Source organism: Bactrocera latifrons, unplaced genomic scaffold (genome assembly GCF_001853355.1).
Source record: "Bactrocera latifrons isolate USDA-ARS-PBARC rearing strain unplaced genomic scaffold, ASM185335v1 scaffold_5, whole genome shotgun sequence".
In the NCBI taxonomy this organism is placed as follows: Eukaryota; Metazoa; Arthropoda; class Insecta; order Diptera; family Tephritidae; genus Bactrocera; species Bactrocera latifrons.
Genome location: NW_017537156.1, coordinates 2,049,563 through 2,069,602, shown reverse-complemented (window position 1 = coordinate 2,069,602; position 20,040 = coordinate 2,049,563). Strand labels below are relative to the sequence as shown.

Genomic DNA, 20,040 nt, shown 5'->3' with positions numbered 1-20,040 from the left:
ATAACCATGAAAGTAAAAGTTATTTTTTATAAAAAAATGAATGATTTCATAAAATATACATATTTCATATAAAAAATAATTGTTTTAACAAATTTAACATTTTCGAACTGAATTCTTTTTGAACAATCATCAGAGTTCGAAAAATATAGTATATATTTAAATTGAAGAAAGCTCTCATTACTGCCTCTCTTATACTGCTTGCAAAGCTCATAAGCATACATTTCAAATTTCCAGTGTTCTTATATCAATCAATAAGTTTTTCTCGAGAGATAATTCCACATTGACTCTTATGTATATATATATGTATGTAGGTTATGTTAGGTTTAACTTGCATGCTTAAGCCACGCATAGACCAGTTTTGCGATACTTTTAATATATATAAATATAATTTATTTCAAAATAAAGCGCGAAAACTTCACTGAAAAATTCAACAGAAATATGAAGTTCACACTTTAAGGATTTTTTTTTTACAAAATTAGTCAAAGATTCGTATATGATAGAAAAGTTGCTTTTTGAAAACAAAATCTGGTCTTTTTATGACACTCAATTATAATCTCTAATATAAATGTAGGTATTTTCGAATTATTTTACAAAAATATCCCATTAAAAAACTTAAGGTTATGTTCGAAAAAAAAAAATTTAAAACAAATTTCGCATTAACCTTATATCACAAATTCTATGCAAGTTTTAAAAAATTGGACTAATTTTTTTTTTTAATAACTTTGCGATAACAACTAACCGAATTACTAAAAAATAGCAGCAAATCGTCACCAGAAATGCAAAGCAACTTATCATCAAAAAAATTCAAAAAATCAGTTTTTAATTTCTTACGATTCACTACATCATATTACGATATTAGAGTACGATTTTAGCTTCCACTCTCTGATATAACCAATATGTAACCATTTTATAACTAGAACCCCAATTTTGATTCAATATGAGTGGTTCTATTATATCGCTTATTCATCACCTGCAAACTTAGGGAAAGTGATGTTGCATTATTTTTCATTTAAAGTTCCTTTACAAATAATTTTCACAACTTTCTTGACTCAATTTTGTTACTCTAATTTTATCAAACTAACCACATTAATTTATATCTGTAATCATTTCTACATAATTAAATAGCTAATCCAAACCACTGTGCGCTGCTTCCAAACATCGCTTGAGTTTAGCCTGCTTTTGGGCGGCACGCCTAGCACATGAATAAATGTTACATGCCAAACATATGGACATAAAATAAATCTTTCATTCAATTTTGGTGCTCAGCTGCTGCTATGAGTGTGCTATTTCCAAACAAAAAATCTTGCAACACAATTCCGGTGTACATATGTATGCATGTAAACATATAAGTTTCCAATGGCACACTACAAATTGACACTGAACAAATTTGTTTTTGGAATTTTTGGTATTTTATACACAAATTTCTTACACTTTTTGACTGTTGATTTTAATTGAGCATCTTTTATCTTTTTCTATAGAGCGCAGAAGTATTGTGGTTAGCGTTGGAAAAGAAAGCATTAGATTTTTTTATAAAACCAATAGTGTTTTATATACAGTTTAGAGTATATATTAATATATATTAGAATATAAATAATGCTAGAAGTAACACAATTATAAAAATATTTGACGAATAGAAAAAAATAATGGTTAATATAATATACATAAGCTAATAAATAAATATTGTAATAAAGTATTCCTAACCAGTAATGTGTGAAAATCAAATTTTTCCCCTAACAATGCTTTGAGAAAAGAAAAAAATCAAGAAGTTGTCAAGTAATCAGTACTAGTTGTACTGAAGAGGATGAACTGTCAAACACTGCCAGTGTGACGTCAGCGAAACAAGACATTGCGTCAAATACACTAAGAATCAATTCAGTAAAAATCAAAGTGTTCCACTATTTGTGCTTCTTATTGATTTTTATCTTTCATTCTTCCTTCAATAAAAAATATATGTCTATTTTGTGAGTTTGTCAATGTTTTGAAATCTTTATAAAGACCTTTTTGCTAATTTTGCTGATAAATATATGATATATATGAATATATATGAAAAATACCTCAGAGCAGAGATTAGAAGCTTGACTCTATTTAAAGATGTACTTTTCTAGACCTAGGTCTAACACGGAAAAATGTATGGAATATAGAAAGAAATATTTTCAAAGAATATTATCGCGACATTTCAGATTTGACAAACTTGTACTAAACTTCTAGATGTGATCTTTTGTCTAACCAAAAATATAACTGAAAATAACTATAACTAAAAATATTATTTCCTCTTATGTAACTAATATAATACGTATTTAGCAAAAAAAAAAAACAAAAAAAAAAACCATCTTCCAACTCACCTCCTTCTCTTCTTCCTCCAATGTGAATTCCTTCTTCTTAACAACCTTAAGTTGATTACGGAAGTTGAATTCGGCGGCCTTCTTTTGGAGCTTGGCGAATTTGTTTTCATATTTGGAGACCTTCTTCAAGGCTGGTTTCACGCTAAAAGTTGAAAAGAGAACAATAAAACGGTATTAATAAAATACAGATTTTTCAATTGAGACTAAACTATTTAATTTGTACAGGCTCTAACAAAATCCTAGATTAGCTGGAGAATGTTTTTAGGTAACGTAGCCAAAATTTGTCTTGAGTTAAGCGGAGTGGCTGGGATTGATATTAAGCGCCTTCATAAATTTGCATTAAGCTCAGAATGCTTTGTCGATCTAACTATGAGGAATAGGCGAGCAATTTTTAAGAGTTTATGAGTAACACGAGAGATAAATAACTGCCCAAGCGAGATCCATTGATTTCAGATCAAGCCTACGACCTAGCCTAATCCAGCAGAGTAATGCAGTACTCATATATGGGTAAATGATATTTCAAAAAAATGCGTTTTTCTAAGTTGATAGGACTGTCATTTAAATGCCTAATGCCAAATGCCAAAGGCCAGCGTTATCTGTCAACCAGTTATAAAAATATCAAACAAAGCATTCGCCTCAAATTTTGCATTTATAACAAAATTTGGAGCGAAATCGTTGCGAATGGTGAAAAAGGCTTATGGCGATTCAGTTTTATCAAAAACACAAGCCTGCGAATGATTTTGATGGATATTTTGGGTATGAAACGCGTTCTTTCTCACCTCGTCCCGAGAAAGCTGAATTTTTTTTCAAAAAAAGTACGACTTTGACCGATTTTAAAGCCAAAAACACAATGAATACCACGATCAACTACTTTATTCACCTGTCTTAGCTCTGTCTGGGCTGAAGGCTATCCCAAAAAGTGCTTACAAAATGTGTTTCGAGGTCTGAACTTTCTGGTAGAGATTTCTTTGAAGGCGACAGTAAAATATTGATAAATAAGTGAATAGTTTGCATTTTATTTACAATTTCCGGATACTTTTTTGATTCAGCTTGTCTGTCTCACTTCCACTTATCAAGTTGCGTATCGAACAAACAACAGGTTTAAATGTAACAGGCTGTTATAATTGTATTATAAATTTTCGAGTGAATAAGGTAGATTAATCCATAATAATCAATTGGGTTTCTAAGGATTTTAAGAAAACTATTTTTTAATGAATAAATTTTAAGTTTAAACTAATTAGTATACAATAACTGACCGACAGACAGTTTTTCTTAAACGTTCTATAGTGTATATATTCAGACAAAATTTGTGTCATCACTCATTCTGCACTAAATGGATCTATAGATCAATCAATAACTTTTTATAGAATAATAGCAAGTACTGCTATGTCTGTCATAATTTTCTATATTAAAAAATCAGCAAAAATAGATTGTGTAATTAAAGATACTTACAACTTGCCACGCAGATCGTTGACTTGGGCATTGAGATCGTTGATCTATAGTAAATAGTAGATTCCATAACATCAATCAATAAGAGAAAGAGCAGCCAAACAATATTCGTAGGTGGAAAAATTGGGAAAAAAATAAATCATTAATATCATATTTCGAAGACTAGAAAAAATATATAAAAGCACTTTGCTAGCTAAACTTAGTAAGAAGGATTATATCAAATAAATAATATTTTGTTAGACGTTTTTTTCAAAGAAGAGTACAATACGGATTAGTTACATAACAAACATAGGTGCATACATACATTTTCAGCTTTTTAGCTTTGTATTAATTTTTTAGAATTTTTTTATTATACTTTTCAATTAATTTTTTTATTTGTTTAACAAATAGTACTTAAAGGCGCTTTTTACAACGTAGCTGAAGCCTGCAAGATACACAACAGCATTTCCGGCTATAAGACGGTGTTTCCGTACAGCTTTGGATTTTAGTAAATTTCATTGCAGAAGTAGGCGGAGAGAGAAAGAGATAGACAGCACTTTGTAAATTTGAAAATTTTTGTTGTTATTTCGATAAGATCTTCCAAGTTTTTTGCCGTTTAAGTTGGTTAGCACGCTTGAGTTTAATTTTATTAATTTTTAATATTTCTCAATGATTATGCTTATGTGATAGAAAAGTATGAGCTTTTTTTTTAGTTTAGAATCGTTATAGCTGATTCTTTGCTGGGATCGTCAGTAGTAAAGAGTTACTTTACAAATGTATAGTTCGAAATTAAGAATTAAATTAATAGTTTCGAGTTATTTTTTAGAAAGCATCTGAACAACATAACATCCAAATGTCGATTTTTTCGCTTTTCAAATTTCTTTTGACGGGCATCGAGTTGTTTACTCTGCCTCTGACGTACTATATATACTGGCTTGCAGTGAGAGGTGCAACTTAATTTTTTTTTTTTGCTGAAATAAGTTGGCGTTTTAGCTTTTGGGTTGAGATTCAGAATAAACATGTTTTGATATTTGAAATTTTTTGTTCGAATTTTTGTAAAATTTTTTGCTAATAACTTTTTTAATATTTAAAAGTTATTTTTAAGTTAATTGTTTGCCAATAACTTTTTTTAATATTAAAAATTATTTTAAGCCAAACGGTTATACTTGATTTTTCCCAATATTGTATTTTATTATTATTTTTTATATTTGTGCTAAACCGACACACTGTACTAGTTGTAGTTAGTTGTTGTTAGTTGTAGTAGCAAGTGAGCATGCAACGCAAGTGAAAGCGAGAACAGTGCATATTTTTGGGTTTTCGTAAGAATATATAAATTTAAAAATTATGATTGTTTTAATATTTTTACTTTTAATTCTGTTTTAGCTTGCCAATCACTTAATTAAACGCTTCTCATCAGCAAATTTGCTTACTCCAAACCGCTTCACCATTACTCTTCATAAGTTTTCAAAAAATACGCTTCTCCATAACCTATAAGACCTTTCGCTTTTTGGGCACTTTTAAGTTGAATTACAAATAATCTAACTGAGGTACTGCACAGTATGGCACACAATTTGTGTTTTACATAATTTTTTTTCGATTGATATATATGTATTATATGTGGTATAGCTATATTTCTGACGACAAATACGAAATAAGACAGAAAATACTTCGTTACAAAAAAAATGTAACTGCATGAGTGTTTTGAAAGTATAAGAAATAAAAAATTGTATTAAAAATGTTTGTGTTTTTTATTTGTTGTAAATAAATTAAATGTAAATGGATAAGACTAATAAAAAATATGCGATATTAAAGGGGAAAAAATGCTAGAAATGTACTTCTCAGTTAGTTGTACGTATGTATACAATTAAAGCAGGGTGTATGGTAAATTAAAATGCAGCAGACGATGAAAACTAAACTCACGATAATAACTGTAATAAATTAAATCACTGAGAAGAACTGTTAAGGCGAGATTTAAAATGTAAGAGAAAAACGCTGTAGTACTAACGAGTGCTAACAGAGAGAGAGAGAGAGAGAGAGAGACAAGTGAAAGAGAGTGGAGAAAATATTGTAATAATGTGTGAGAGAGAGATGGGTATAAAGATAGTTTTTTTATTTCAATTTAGAAAATATGGCATGCCGCTCTGAAAAAGTGTTTTCGGAAAGTAAAAGAAAAAATATAAATTTTTTCACTGTGTGTTATATTTTTAATTTTATTTTTTATTCTCAGTTTTGTAAAACTTTATTGGTTGCAAAATATAAAATAAAATTAGCTATGTGTTCATGTATTGAAAGATCAATGGGACATTTTTTAAATTATATAAGGAAGGTTTTTGCCACAGACAACTTGGTATTGCTAGGCTCATGGTGGTAAGAACTGCGGATTGGTACGAAGAGCAAACTACCGCTTAAAGATTTAAATTTGTGCCGACTACGTGTTTAGCTTTATTTTCGTGTACCCTTAACTCTCATATGAACTGTTTCAACTTGTCATTTGAGCTTAAAAAATAGCAAATCACGAAAAACACAAATTATAATTGATGTGAAGCAATCAATGCTTACAAAAAATATACAAAAATGTACAAAAATTTTCTGAAATGCCTACCAAAGGTGAGATAGTATGACAGAGAGAGAGAGATAGGGGGAGAAAAATGATAAGAGAGTAAAAGAAATACAAACTAGGAGCATTAAGCCGCTTGAGAGCTACTCATAGGAGCATATAAGAAAATGCGTAATGGAGTTGAGGAAGTTCATTTTCGAGTTTGGTTAGCGATAGAAATGGGTAACACATTTATTTGTATGAATTTAGATATAGTTTTAGTATTTAGTTGTACATCAAGCTATGCAATTTTTGTGTATGAGACGTTTTTTATAACAAAAAGAATATTTATTATTTTTGTAACTCGAATTGGTGGCAGCATTGTTAAAACATTATTTTTGCGTATTTGTGTGCGTTGATTTTTATACTAAACGGAATCCACAATGATACAAAAAAAACAAATTATGACTGATTAATAGCGATAAATTGCTAAATTCACAAAATTCAACTCTAAGCAATTCGCTACTTTTCTTATTTTTTGTTTCGTAAGTCATACACTTTGAAAAAATTTGCTGTGCTTATATATTTTTTAAATAATAAATATGGTTAGCAGTGTTGCATTTCGCTGCTATACTGTTATGTTTATAAATTGAATGTGCCATACTGATGCTGATTATAGTTATTGCTCGAATTTCTCATGTGAATTTACAAAATTTTTTTTTTTTTTGTTGATTTTTTTATTTTTCATTTTTGCTTTGCTTCATAACCTGCGCGAATTTCTTCAACAAATATTCAGCTACAAAATCGACATTTTGTTTTTGCAATTTATGTTGTGCGCGTGTTCAGAACACTTTCATTTAAATACTCGCATGTTTATATGAGTTTTGACATAACGTTCGAATTTTCGCATGTCACAGGCGGCGTGAGATGCTTCACATTTCGCACGAATTCATCGATGGCATAGTTTCATCAATATAATTTTGTTATTCAATGCTTTGGTGCATTTTTGTGGATGCTATGTAGATTATATTTGAATTTGAACGCGCTTGCATTTCGAATACTATTTGCAGATGCTGTTGTTATTGTTGTTGTTTTAGCGCATTTGTTTAGACTTTTATTACGGTTTGCTTGGCTACAATAGTGGGGGTGTGGGTGGTGGTACTTGGTACTGGTGCAGTTGAACATAAAAAGTGAAGGGAGTGAGCGTGCTACAGATAGTATAGACAGAGAGCTGGAGGGCTGGAGTGCTGGTATTTTGTTTTTTGGTTTCAGTGTACTGTAATGGCAACAGTATGCCGTTATAATAATGTTTCAGCGCTTTAACGGTACTGGTGGCGTTACGCAGTGTGGAAGGTAACAATTTTTGGCATGGAATGTATATTTTGGGAGGGCGTGTGGGCAAATACGTGTGCGGAGCGGGAGCAACAGTGCATGTGTGTGTGTGTTGAAACGAACACAGGCGCCAAGAAGTATGCTCGCGAACTACTAGCGACATGTTGGGTTGCTTTTTAGTAACTACATTTTTAGCATATTTTTAACAAAATGTTTAAATAATTTTTTTTTGTATTTTTTTTTTGCAGGTTTTAGACAAGTGTTGGGTAGAACAAATAAAAAACACAAAACATAATTAATTTCACTTGCTTGCGTTTTAAATAAACAGAAATATTCAAATAATTTTTTAATTAAGAAAAAAATTGTTTGTACGTGTGTGCAATGATCATTGTGGAGTTGCAAAATAAAAATACAATTACAGTTATAACAAGTTTTTTTCTACTAAAAAGAGTAAAGAATGTGCAAATTTTAAACCTAGCGGTTGTTTTTGACAAAGTATTGGTGTTTGTGGGAGGTGATCAACGATGAGTACGAGCGTAAAGTGCCAGTGAGATCATGTGAACTAGAAGAGCGAGCAGCGAAACTACCCACAGGTCAGAGGTGATATGTCTAAAAGCTAATGCTAGCATTTTATTTATTTACACAGGTTGAAATGTACGCTAAGGCGACTAAATATGCGTGCTCTAAACGCGCATTGTCTACAGTGTGGACGATGAAAGTTGTCAAACTTGCTTAGGCTAAGCACATAGTGGCGCAGCGTTGAATGATGGGAGAAGAAAAGTGGCGCAGACAAATAAAAACAACATAATAACAATGAAGTGTAAGAGCGAAAAGGCGAATAGACGAAAAGGCGCTACAATGCATATTTTGTCGCCAGCGCTACCTGGCTGCACAATGTGTGCTTTAACTACAGCTTGCAATGTGAGTGCTTGATGCACGACTATGACTGACTTTGTGGTAAATATTTTTTATTTTATTAATTTTTTTTTTTTTTTTGAAGAAATTGTGTAATTTATTTTCTATGAGAAATAAATTTAATTTTCAATCATCAATAATGCGACTTTTTATGCTTTGTGTGAATGTAGTGTGAACGATTTTATGTATTTTATCTTATTGTTGTCACAAACTTTACACTTTTTTTACGAATAACCGCATAAAAAGGAAAATTAAACAAGAATTACAAATTTCCAACGCAATTAACCACAAGTTATGAAACTGTTTGCTGTTGTGTGAATGGGGATGTGTTTTGTGTTTGTGTGTTTACTTTGCTCTCACTTTAGAGAGAGTACAAACAACAGAAAATTGTGTGTTTATTCACTTGAATTTTGATTATTTAAACACGTTTTGACTAATTTTGCAGTACCTCCCAGTCTTTTTTCCTGACTTCGTATTCCAGATCCCATTTCTGGCCTTCGCATATATACATACGCTCGTAATACTCTTCACAAATCTCTTGTAATTCGCCTGTAAATATGTGTTTTGATATACAAATATATATTTTTTTTATATAAATTGTAGTTTCGTATAACATATAAGTGCACACACACACATAGCAGACGGCGAAAGCGCGCTACATGTGTGTGTGACTTAAACACGAAATAGAGAGAACGAGAGAGAACGAGAAAGTATGAGTGATAAACTGAGCGCGTACTGACTAACAACTGTTCAATATGTTGTCTCTTTCTCTTCATGTTTTTTTATTTTTTTAATTTTAATATCATTTACCGTTGTATTAATTAGCAAATGTCAAAAAATCTTCATGATGTTATGTGTTCAAGTGTGAGTTTTGCGCTTTGCAATTTTAGAAATATTTATAAAATAACTGTTGTTGTTTTTTATATATATTTTAAAAAGAGGAGGACACGCCGGGTTCAGTTGCACCAATGTTTTTGATATTTTTTGCTTCTATTTTTTGGTGGCAAGTTTTGCAAGCACAAAAATACTCTTCTTGCAAAATCAATTTAATGCTTAATTATATATTTAACTTAAACTTAAATCTTACGTAAACAATTTTACAAAATTCAAAAATTTCAATTTCCAATAAATTGTTTGGAAAAAATTAAATTAAGTGCGAAATGCTAAGAAAAATTATTTAGAGTACAAAAAAATAATTGGTGATAAATTTAATTAAATTTTTTTTTAACATTTAAACAAAAATGTTCATATTAAAATGTTTTTATTTATATTTATAAAAAAGAACTAAATCAATAAAAAAAAATTTTTTAACGAGTTTATATAAGGAATCATAACAGTTATTTAATACTGTTACACTGTTATAGAAATTAATTTTAATTTTGAACATTTAAATTTATTTATTTTTTAATTTTTTGAATATCTCAATTATTTATGGTCAAAACTGTAGAACGTTCTTCTTCTTTTTCCATTTTTATTTTTGTATTTTCTTCTTGCTTTAAATTTTTAACCAAATTATTTGAAGAAAAAAATACATTCAGCGTAAGTAGGTTTTAAAATATTGTTGTTGCTGTCTTTGTTTTAATTGCAAATATTCTTGGTTGCATTTGTTTATTTATTTTGGTTTGGTCAAATGGCAGCCTTTATTTACCTCTTGTGCTTTGACTTTTTCTATATGCTCTAAATCAAATTTGTCCCCCTCCAAATTGAAAAGACGTTGCCAATATTGTTTGCAAATTGTTTGTAGTTCGGCTGAATCACGTGACATTCAAACAATTCAATGTAATGCCATACATACAGATATATAGAGATAAATTTGTAATGCAATTGTTATTGTTATGCTTGTAATAGTTATTAGAAAAAATTTATTGTTTTTTTTTTTTGTTTTATTTGTAATATTTATCCATGTAATAATGTGAAATTAACCGTTTTTTCATGTCTACTACTGTTTCTACTACTACTTTCTAAACTAATAGATGTTTCTGATATTTACTGGCGATTTAGTGCAAATTAAATGGGAAAATTTGTGTTGGGGAGTGTTTTATATAATATTTTTTAAAAAGTATTTTAACTAAATACTAATTTTAGTAAAATATTATGCTTCATGGATATAGGACGTAATGTTTTTGATTTTTTCTAAATAGAAATACTTAAAAAGTTCTCTACACATAACAGTATTGAGTAAAAAACTCGAGAATTTCACCTAAAACCCGCTTTACAGTAAAACTGCTGAAAACATCGGGAAAGAGCAACAAGTGAAGTGAAAAATGCCTTCAAGTCTTCAGTTCTGCTGGCGTACAAAGATAAATATAAGAGTATGCTTTTCATTTCAACATAAGTAGCTGTAAGCTTTAAGCTTTTGGCGTCAACTAATGTTAACTATTCGAAACCAGTGTCTAAATGGCACACTAAATGATCATTTGTGCTGAATCACAATACAATCGCTTTTAGAAACCTAACCCATTGTAGTCTTCCTAAAAAGCTTTACAAAGTCTCTCAAAAAGCTTCTCAAGCTTTCGAATTTATACTATATTTGGCTTAAAATTACACCGCGAAATCTTTGTTTATAATCGAATTTTGCAGTTTTACTCCGTATACATGCTAACCGTTAGAAATATAGATTTTAATGCAGAAAATTATAAAAGTTTTCACTAGCTCTGCAATGGTAAAGAGTTTGTGCTGGCAGCTCTTAATGTCATAGTATTTCTAAATACGAGCGGACAACAAACTATAAAGAAATCTTTGGAAATAGATTTTCTATTTGTGGAGAGCTTTTGAAAAGCTTTTACCAGCTCAGAAATGCTCAAGAGTTTGGGCGGGGAATTCTTTATGTTATAGTTTTTTTCTAAACACGAGTGGTCAAAAAGTAAATGTTATTTCGAAAGCTTTTGCAGAAATTTTCTTAAGCCTTAAACATTTTACGCCCTTATGAAAGTAACATAAAAAATTGGATTAAGAAATTTCGTTTTTAAACTTTTTTCAGAAAGCAACGTTACTAACAACAGAACTTAAAATGGAAGAAGGAAGTTCAAAAATTATTTTTGTGGCACATTTTTAGTTAAATTTCTTTTCCTATTGCCTTAAAGTGGGTTTGTCACTGCTGGATGAAAAATAACTATTCATATATAGAGATAAAGCTTACACGCTGTCAGAGCTTACAGTGAGCTTTCAATTGATTTAGGGTTTAGCCTTAATGTACGATTTAATATTTTAGTGATTAGGAAAGGATCTAAGTTACGACAGTGGAAAGTTGTATAAGTAAAAAATGTGTTTAAAAAATTATTAAAAAAAAAAAAAATTTCAACTAAGATTACGCATGTTAGTAAACACACTATAATACGTGATTTACTATTTATATTATTTTTTTTAAATTTCTTTTATATCAGTATACCATCGATGCGAAATACCGAATTTGAAACGTAACGAAAATACTTAAAAAATATAATAATAATTTTAAAAAAATTATAAATGAAGGAGAAACTACAGATATGACAAGAGAGGCATGGAAATGATATAGTTCATACACGTACAAGTTTATTTAGTAAAAGCTTCGGCAAAAAACAAAATTCTCAGCTTCCACAAAATATGTAGTGCATATAAAATAGTGTTTAATTGTGTTGTTGTATTTAGCAAATATAGACAAATTAGATTGCTTGGCAAAAATCAAACTTTGCACCAGAAACAACGAAAAGTTTTAGAGAAAACTAAAAACAAAATACAAAATCGAAATAAAAATGTATTAAAAATTAATATGGGTAAAGTTTTGTTGTTGCTACGCTTTAATTACAGAAACAAGTTGGGTTAATTTGTAACTAAAAACAGCTATGCTAACGTTTGAAGCATTAGCTGAGCAATCCGAAAAAATAATTAATACTAAAAGCTGATAGTGTTGGGGGAAAATATAATTATTTTTGCAACAAAATCAATTAAGGAGTCTACTGCACACAATTAGTGCTAAGAGTTGTTCAAATGCTACAAGAAAATCAAACTATTTCGCTAGAAACTAGCTTTCTACAAAATTTAGAGTTATAAAAAGGAAATTCTCAGCTTATACAACGCTGTGTGAGGCACATACTTGCATATTTCTAGCTCTGAGAATACAAAATACGAAAATGCTAGCGTTTGTAGGTGCAGAACTAAGTTAAAAATTTTGTATTCAAAGTTCAAAAAATTCAACACTAATTGTGCCTTATTGCAATGGAAATATTAATTAGCACTTTTTATTTACAACTATTTAATTTCTTACAAAATTTATGCAACAACCAACAACGAGAACCTTTCAGTGGTTGATTTTCGGTTCTTTACTTTCAGCTTTACAACTACATTCAACTATACCTCTATGAAATATTTTCAAATTTTAAGAAAAAACAAAAAAAAAACAGCAAAACTAATTGTAAAACAGAAAAGAAAGAAATACTCAAAATACTATACATAAGAGCGCACAACGTCAACTATGAAGCCTGGTCCCAAAAAATGCTTCGTCATTGTCTACTTTATGTTGTTTAGATACAAATATTTGTGAGTGTGTTGTTGTTGTTTTTAATATACTTTGTAGTGTTACCAACAAAATTCAAAGTAACTACAAACAAAATAAATTCTATTTTAGATTTTTAGAGTACAAAATATAGTGAGTGTATTATCAAAAAAAATGTACAAAACGACCAAAAGTCTAAAAAGCGCAAAAAATGGTAAATTATCAACCAGTTCAACGTGGCAGAAGTTTGGCAAAACGAAAAAAAATTATGGGCATGAAAAAAATTAATGTTCTATTTCTTGCCTCCAATTCCTTACGGGCAACCTGATATTCAACGTCATATTTCTGATCCTCCAATTTCAGGATTTTTGCATAATAATCCTGTATAACTTTTTTAAGTGTTTCTGCGGGCAGAAAGTGCAATTAAAAATTGAGAAAAACGGTTAATACGGAACGTTTTTGTTTGTGCCGTTGTGTGCTAGGTACGAGTTGTGTATGCGTATTTCTGTGTATGTGTACATGTGCGTGGGTGGTGCCATGGATGAAGGGCGAGTGGAGGTAATGGAGAGGGACAGAATACTTTTGCTTTATTTAATATTTATATTTGCCAATAATTTATATATAAAAAATATTTATTAATAAAAAACGTAATATATTTTTGGTGTCGCAGATTGAGGCAGGTTTGTACATAAAAAAAAATGTAATAAAAAATAATAACAAATAAATTGTGATTTCGGGAGTGTGTGGGAAATAAAAGAGGTGTGTGTAGCTCCAAATGTTTTCATATGCCTAATAAATGCCACAAATCTAATAAAAAGAAAGATAAGTAATTTTATGAAAAAAAAAAAAAAACAAATTATGCTGTTAAAAAAAATATGTTGTGGTATATTAAAAACAATTGCAGATCGCCTAGTTAGGCTAGCTGAGAGTTGTTGTACACATGCTTGTGATTGCCGAAAATTTTATATTTCAATCCGATTTATGTTCGGAAAATGTAGCATACATTAGGATGAAAGTTTTTCATAAAATAAACTGGGTGTTCCGCTTTAAAAACTATTTTTTAATAATTTTTTTTTTATTTACTTTTAATACTACCATTTAGTATTTGTAAAAAAAAAAATTAAAATTCTATACTTCACACTTATTCACGGAAACGATAGCATACATTTAGGATGTATGATTTTTTTTGAAAAAAACTGAGAGTAATTCTTTGAAAACTATTTTTTCACAAATTTTGTATATACTTTTAAGAGCGATGTGAAAAATTTTTTAACAGAAAATTGATCATACTTCATGGCGGTTGTTCGAATTATGTATATATTATCTCTGCGAAAACATTACTGGACGTTGGAAAGTTGGTGCAATAGGCATATGGTCGCTGCGATTAACTGTTTTCTTGCCAAATTTTTCGAACTAACTTTGGTAGACATAGTCTATGAAGGGTATAACGGCAGACAAATGCTTTATTATCACTTGCATATTTTAAAGAATACAGACTTTGTCTAAATTGGAGCAAATATAAGGTTACCCATCTTCAGCAAAAAAAAATATTTTCTAAGTCAAATAAAAATTCGTCAAGCTATTGTCCCCCTGACAAATGAATTCCGTATTTGGTATTTAACGGTCTAAAAATGAAATATTTTTCACGTGCACTTTTGTATAAGTTTTCGTTTTCGTTGTTGTTGCAAGTTGTTGTATTGAACTAGAGACGAGTGCAGTAATTTCAATACGCATTATAAAGTGTATTAAACATCTGATAAGACACTACTATATGTATATTCATAGTATGTATGTATATAAACAATATAAGTAAATTTGTAGAAATTGTGTGCAAAAAACGTGAGCATTAAAAACTTGGTGAGTGAGTTGAGTTTATAGTAAAAAAATGTATATAAATATTTTTATAAGTATTAAAGTGTAAAATAAAGTAAAAAATATATAGAGAGAAAGAGATAGAGAAAGTGTTGTATTAAAAGTTTAAAGTTTTCAAAAGCATTGGTTTAGTGTTTCTAGTTTTGTTGTTGTTGCTTTTGTTGAGTATTTCATTTATACAAAACAGATTAATTGCGGCATTGCAGAGACCCCGCGGCGCGGTCGGTGTCGCTGCATTTGTCGTTGGCAGTCGGTAACTAAATTACAACAAAAGTTTTGGGAAAAAATTTGGATTGTTTTTTTGGGTGAATTTTGTGCTGCCACTGGACAAGCGCAGCGCACAGCGTACCGGCGCGCAGTGTGCGTTTAAGTGTATGTGTGTGAGTTTAAAAAACTAAACTGCTTTAAATTGTTGTTGTGAATGCACGCATTAAGTGTTTGAGTTAAAGTCTGGCAAAGAAACTTTTTTTGAATTATTTTCAATAGTTTTTGATTCGGCGCAGTTAAGTGCTTGAAATATACTTTGTGTTTGCTGATATACTTTTTTCAAAAACGAAAAAATAATCAAAAGTATGTTTTTATATGTGTGTACCTCAACATCCTTGCGCTTAACAACATACTCAAGGTCATATTTCTGGTCCTCCAATTTACAAATCCTGTCATAGTGTTGCTTGATAAGATTTTTAAGTGTTTCTGCAGATAAGTGGAAGTTAATGAAATGCGTTGTTTTCAACAAAAATTAACACAATTTCATATTTCTATTTTATTTTTTAAATTTTTTGGGGTTTTATTTTGGTGCTTAAAATAAAGATGGTATGTACAACAAAAATATAAGGTATAAATAATAATGCTATGGGAAAAGAAAAAAATATGGCATGAAAATGTGGGAACAAAAAGTATAAATTGTTTTAAACTTTTTAGCGATAAGGGCAGATTTTATGCAAAAAAGGGATTTCTTTAAACAAAAATATAAAACATTAATCTAAACAAAAATATATTTAAAGGATATTTAAAAAAAATCTAAACAAAAATTTATGAAAAATTTGCTTTTTTTATAATAAATTTAACGAATTTCGTGTCAGGCCAGTAAAATGTGTGCGTGAGTGCTGCTGAGCATGTATATGTGTGGGTGTGCGTGTTTTGAATATTTTTTATACAAAATGTGGGTAAATGTATTTGCTAATTCTTGCTAACTATACCAGATTTTTTATTTTTTTTTTTTTTTTGAAGAACTTTGATTTTTTTGACTTTGCTATGAAATTTCGATTTTGATGTCTTTGAACCTACTACTTTCTGCTAATTTCTTTACTTTTTCAAAAACCTTGAAATGTCGGCATGTGTAAGTATATAGAAATAAAATCAGATATGTTACCTTCGCTGGCGTCGCTGAGATTTCTGGGGCTACCGCAACGCTCTTCAATGATGCGTCTACGTTCGGCGGCTTTGCGTTCCTGTTCCTTCTTCAACTCCTCAGCGGCTTTCTTACGGAGCAACAACTGCGTATTGGCAAAGCGAAATGCATTTATGTTATAGAAATTCTTTTTTATCAATATACTCGTAATTTGCAACTCACCCTAAGTTTCTTCTTCCTTTCTGGTGTCATGAAACCTTTCTTGGCCTTCTTAGCCTTGGAGGCTTCCTCCATACGCTTGCGCACCTCAGCACGCTTGCGCTCAATCTCGGCCTGTTTAGCCTTCTTTGCCTACAAAATATCCAACATACAAGATATGTGTGTTTAGCACTGTGCACCGTTAAACGCCGAGTATGAACACATGAACACAACGAATGAGACAGCAACCACATTGCACTTCACAGCGTGTAAACAAGAAAACGCACGCTACAGGGCACCAAAACACATATTTGTGTTTCACAATTACACACTTTTCGAAACGCTGGCAACACTTAACGTTTCTACAAGGAGTTAGGAATTCTGTGCGAGTACCTCCTCTTTGGGATCAAGTGGCTTGGCAGGCTTGGCGGGAGCGGCCGCGGCCGCGGCAGCTGGAGCAGCGCCTGCTGCGGGTGCAGCACCTGCGGCTGGTGCGGCCGCTGCTGCTGCTGGTGCTGCAGCCGGTGCAGGCGCTGCTGCTGCGGGCGCTGGTGCGGCGGCTGCGGGTGCCGCTGCTGGTGCGGGTGCTGGTGCATCGGCTGCTTTCTTCTAAAAGACGCAGATGGAAAGAAAAGAAAATTATTAGCAAAAAATATAGATTTCTATATAAATAAGAGCAGCATGCAATAATAAGTCGTAAATAACGGTGTTAGGCGTGGCGTAAAAAGTAGATAAATTTTTTGGCAATTAATTTGAAAATACTATGCAGCTTTACAAAGTCAGTGCTGCATTAGTGTTGCAATTTTATTAAAACATCAGCTTATACTTATGTGCCAAAGCGTTCGAAATATAGCTAAAAGCAGAGGTACAGAATTAAGGCTTCAGAAATGTGCAAGCACTAGCTTGGCAGCGCCATAATTTTGAACTATAATATTCACCTTCGTTGTGTCCATATGCCAATGCTGTATGTGTCATATCGTTAAGCGCATATTTACTGTAAATATTGAGAGAGTAAAAGCAGACATTAATGTTTTTTCATATATGGCAGTTATCGGTTGCTCATAGAGCGATACTCACCTCACCTCATCATCAGCCATTTTGGATTTGTGTTTTTGGATTTAGTAACTGTAATGAAACAAAAAAAAATAAAAAAATTTAATAAACCCTCAAACACGAATTAATAAAATATTATTATTAAAATTAGGAAAATATACAGAAATATTAAACCTAATGGTAAGAAAGGATTACAAGCTACTATGACCATCGAGTCCGATATAATAGTATGAAAGTATCAATAACATATATTTTGTGACGATCAATATAATATATATACTATTAAAAATCCATTTCAAGTTTTGCTGGTTAAACTTTTCAACGTTTTGAAAACATTCTCGAAAGACTTTTCCAACGATTTTTTAATTTCTATCATCGAGAGCGTGCTATAGAGAAAGTTTGTCTCCCTTAACAGCTTTATTTATTTACATTGTGCTCTCCATTATTATCTTTACTTTTACACTAACAGAATAATAAACAAGTTAAAAGACTTCGATCAAAAAAAAGATCATAAAAAGTATATATAGTCAGGATTAGAAACATACCAGTTATTTAATATTTTTGACTGACAAAGTCATTATGAAAGAAGATACGACCCATTTTGTTTTTTTGAAAACCACACAAATATGTCAAGAACGTTTACATTTTGATATTTATTTTTTCCTCTACACAATCACCTTCGAATAAATGACGATTCACTTGACCATCATTTATCATGACACCCATACAAACATACATACATTGATACTATATATTCTCTGAATAGAATATATTGAATTTGAACTTGTATATACGTTATATATAAAAGATCAATGGCACACGTTAAGTTGATTTAGCCATTTTAGTCTGGAGTTATGGCTGAGAACTAGCTCTTAAGTTTTTGCGATATCAGTCTGAAAATTTGCACACATCCCTTGCTCCCCAAGAAACTACTCATTTGTCGGAATAACCGATATCGGACCACTATAGCATATAGCTGTCATATAAACTGATCTATCAAAATGCAGTCTTTGTATGGAAAGCTTTCTTATTATTAGAGATATCTTCAAGAAATTTGGTATAGATAATTAGCTAAGGCAACGGTACAGTCTCCAAAGAAATAATTTATATCGGTTCACTATGGTATATAACTGTCATACAAATTGAACGATCAAAATAGAGATAAGAATCTTTTTACCCTTTTATGCGATAAGGAATGCACTTTTGAAGGGTACCAAATAAGCAATTAAATAGAAACTATCCTTGTGATCATTTAATGGAGTTTAAAGTTTAAAATAAATATGAAAAGTCTCTCGATTAATTGCTGTGTCGAAGTAGAACAAAGAAAATAAGTGTAAAGAAGACAACGTAGTATAATTGTCATCAACTTCCTTAAAATTACTATTTTTCAAATATCAATATCCATTTGTAAACTTAACTTTAAATTTTTTAATTAAAGTTACAAGTTTTACAAATTATCAAGCCTGTTTTTTTTTTGTATACACACATACATATGCCTCTAACATACGCAAATATGCTCTCACATACATATTATTCATATCTTTCGCTGCTAAATTGCATGGGTATGGAAAAACGAAAGCAGCTGTCGCTTTGATTTGTTTATATCTTATACATGCATATACATATCAACACCTCCTCCCTACCATTTTAGTATTGGAACGGAAATTTCGAATTTTCCACGCATCATTTCTGAATTTAACAAAGCAAAAACAAAACTATGTAGCACTTTGGTGCGCACAACTTTTTTACCAAACCGTATATGGGCGCTGCTTGGCACATAAGCAACGCAAACAGCGAGTAAATGCTAGCAGGCGAACAGCCAAGCGGAGGTAACGTATACGCCACGGTGTGCGCCACTCAGTCATAAAAACGATCAGACAAAGAGTATACTGAGTATGTGCGTGTGTCTAAAATACACACTTAGTTTGGAGTATGTATTTGTTGACACACATACATTTATATATATCATACATATAAATTTATAGGTATATATATATGTGTGTGGTTAGTAATAGGTTGATAAATACGCGAGCAGCTGCGCGATTGACTCATTCAGCCATTAATTTGCTTTAAATCTGTTAACAGCCAAGCGTGAAAGAGAAAACACTAGTGTTGGCAAAAGGTGTGTGGGCGGCATGTTGCAGTTGTATTGGTCGCAGCGCATAAATAAGTCGCAATCATATCCAATTTCAAGTGATTACGGCGCTTATATACAGTGACACATATACGTATAAACGCACTCTTAGTTTTAATTTTGCTAACTTCTCTCYTTCTTTTCATTGCACTAATTACAACAAATTCTCTCTCATATTGTTTGTTAAACTAACGGAAATTCGTATTGAGTGCAAATCCCCACTTTTGTTGTTGTTGTTATATTTAAATTGTTGCATTTTAAATCAAATAGCAAAAACAGGCACATATTCGTTTAAACGCATCTGATTAGAGAAGCCAAAAACGTGTTTGTGATTAAAAATAAAAAAAGTTGTTTTCAATTAAATTGAAGATTGGTAAATTTTCGTTTATTAAAGTGCAAAAAAGTTGT

At 30.9% G+C, this 20,040-nt stretch overlaps 1 protein-coding gene across 1 annotated transcript in view; it reads right to left on the bottom strand.

Annotated features, from left to right (window-relative positions):
* LOC108973724 (troponin I) overlaps positions 1-20,040 on the bottom strand; it is a gene marked incomplete in the record, with an annotated part of 28,807 nt that overhangs the window by 3,281 nt on the left and 5,486 nt on the right. The window contains 7 exon segments of the mRNA XM_018941170.1: positions 2,343-2,484; positions 3,795-3,838; positions 15,489-15,589; positions 16,269-16,392; positions 16,470-16,598; positions 16,839-17,054; positions 17,528-17,570. Coding sequence (XP_018796715.1) covers positions 2,343-2,484; positions 3,795-3,838; positions 15,489-15,589; positions 16,269-16,392; positions 16,470-16,598; positions 16,839-17,054; positions 17,528-17,542 — 771 coding nt within the window.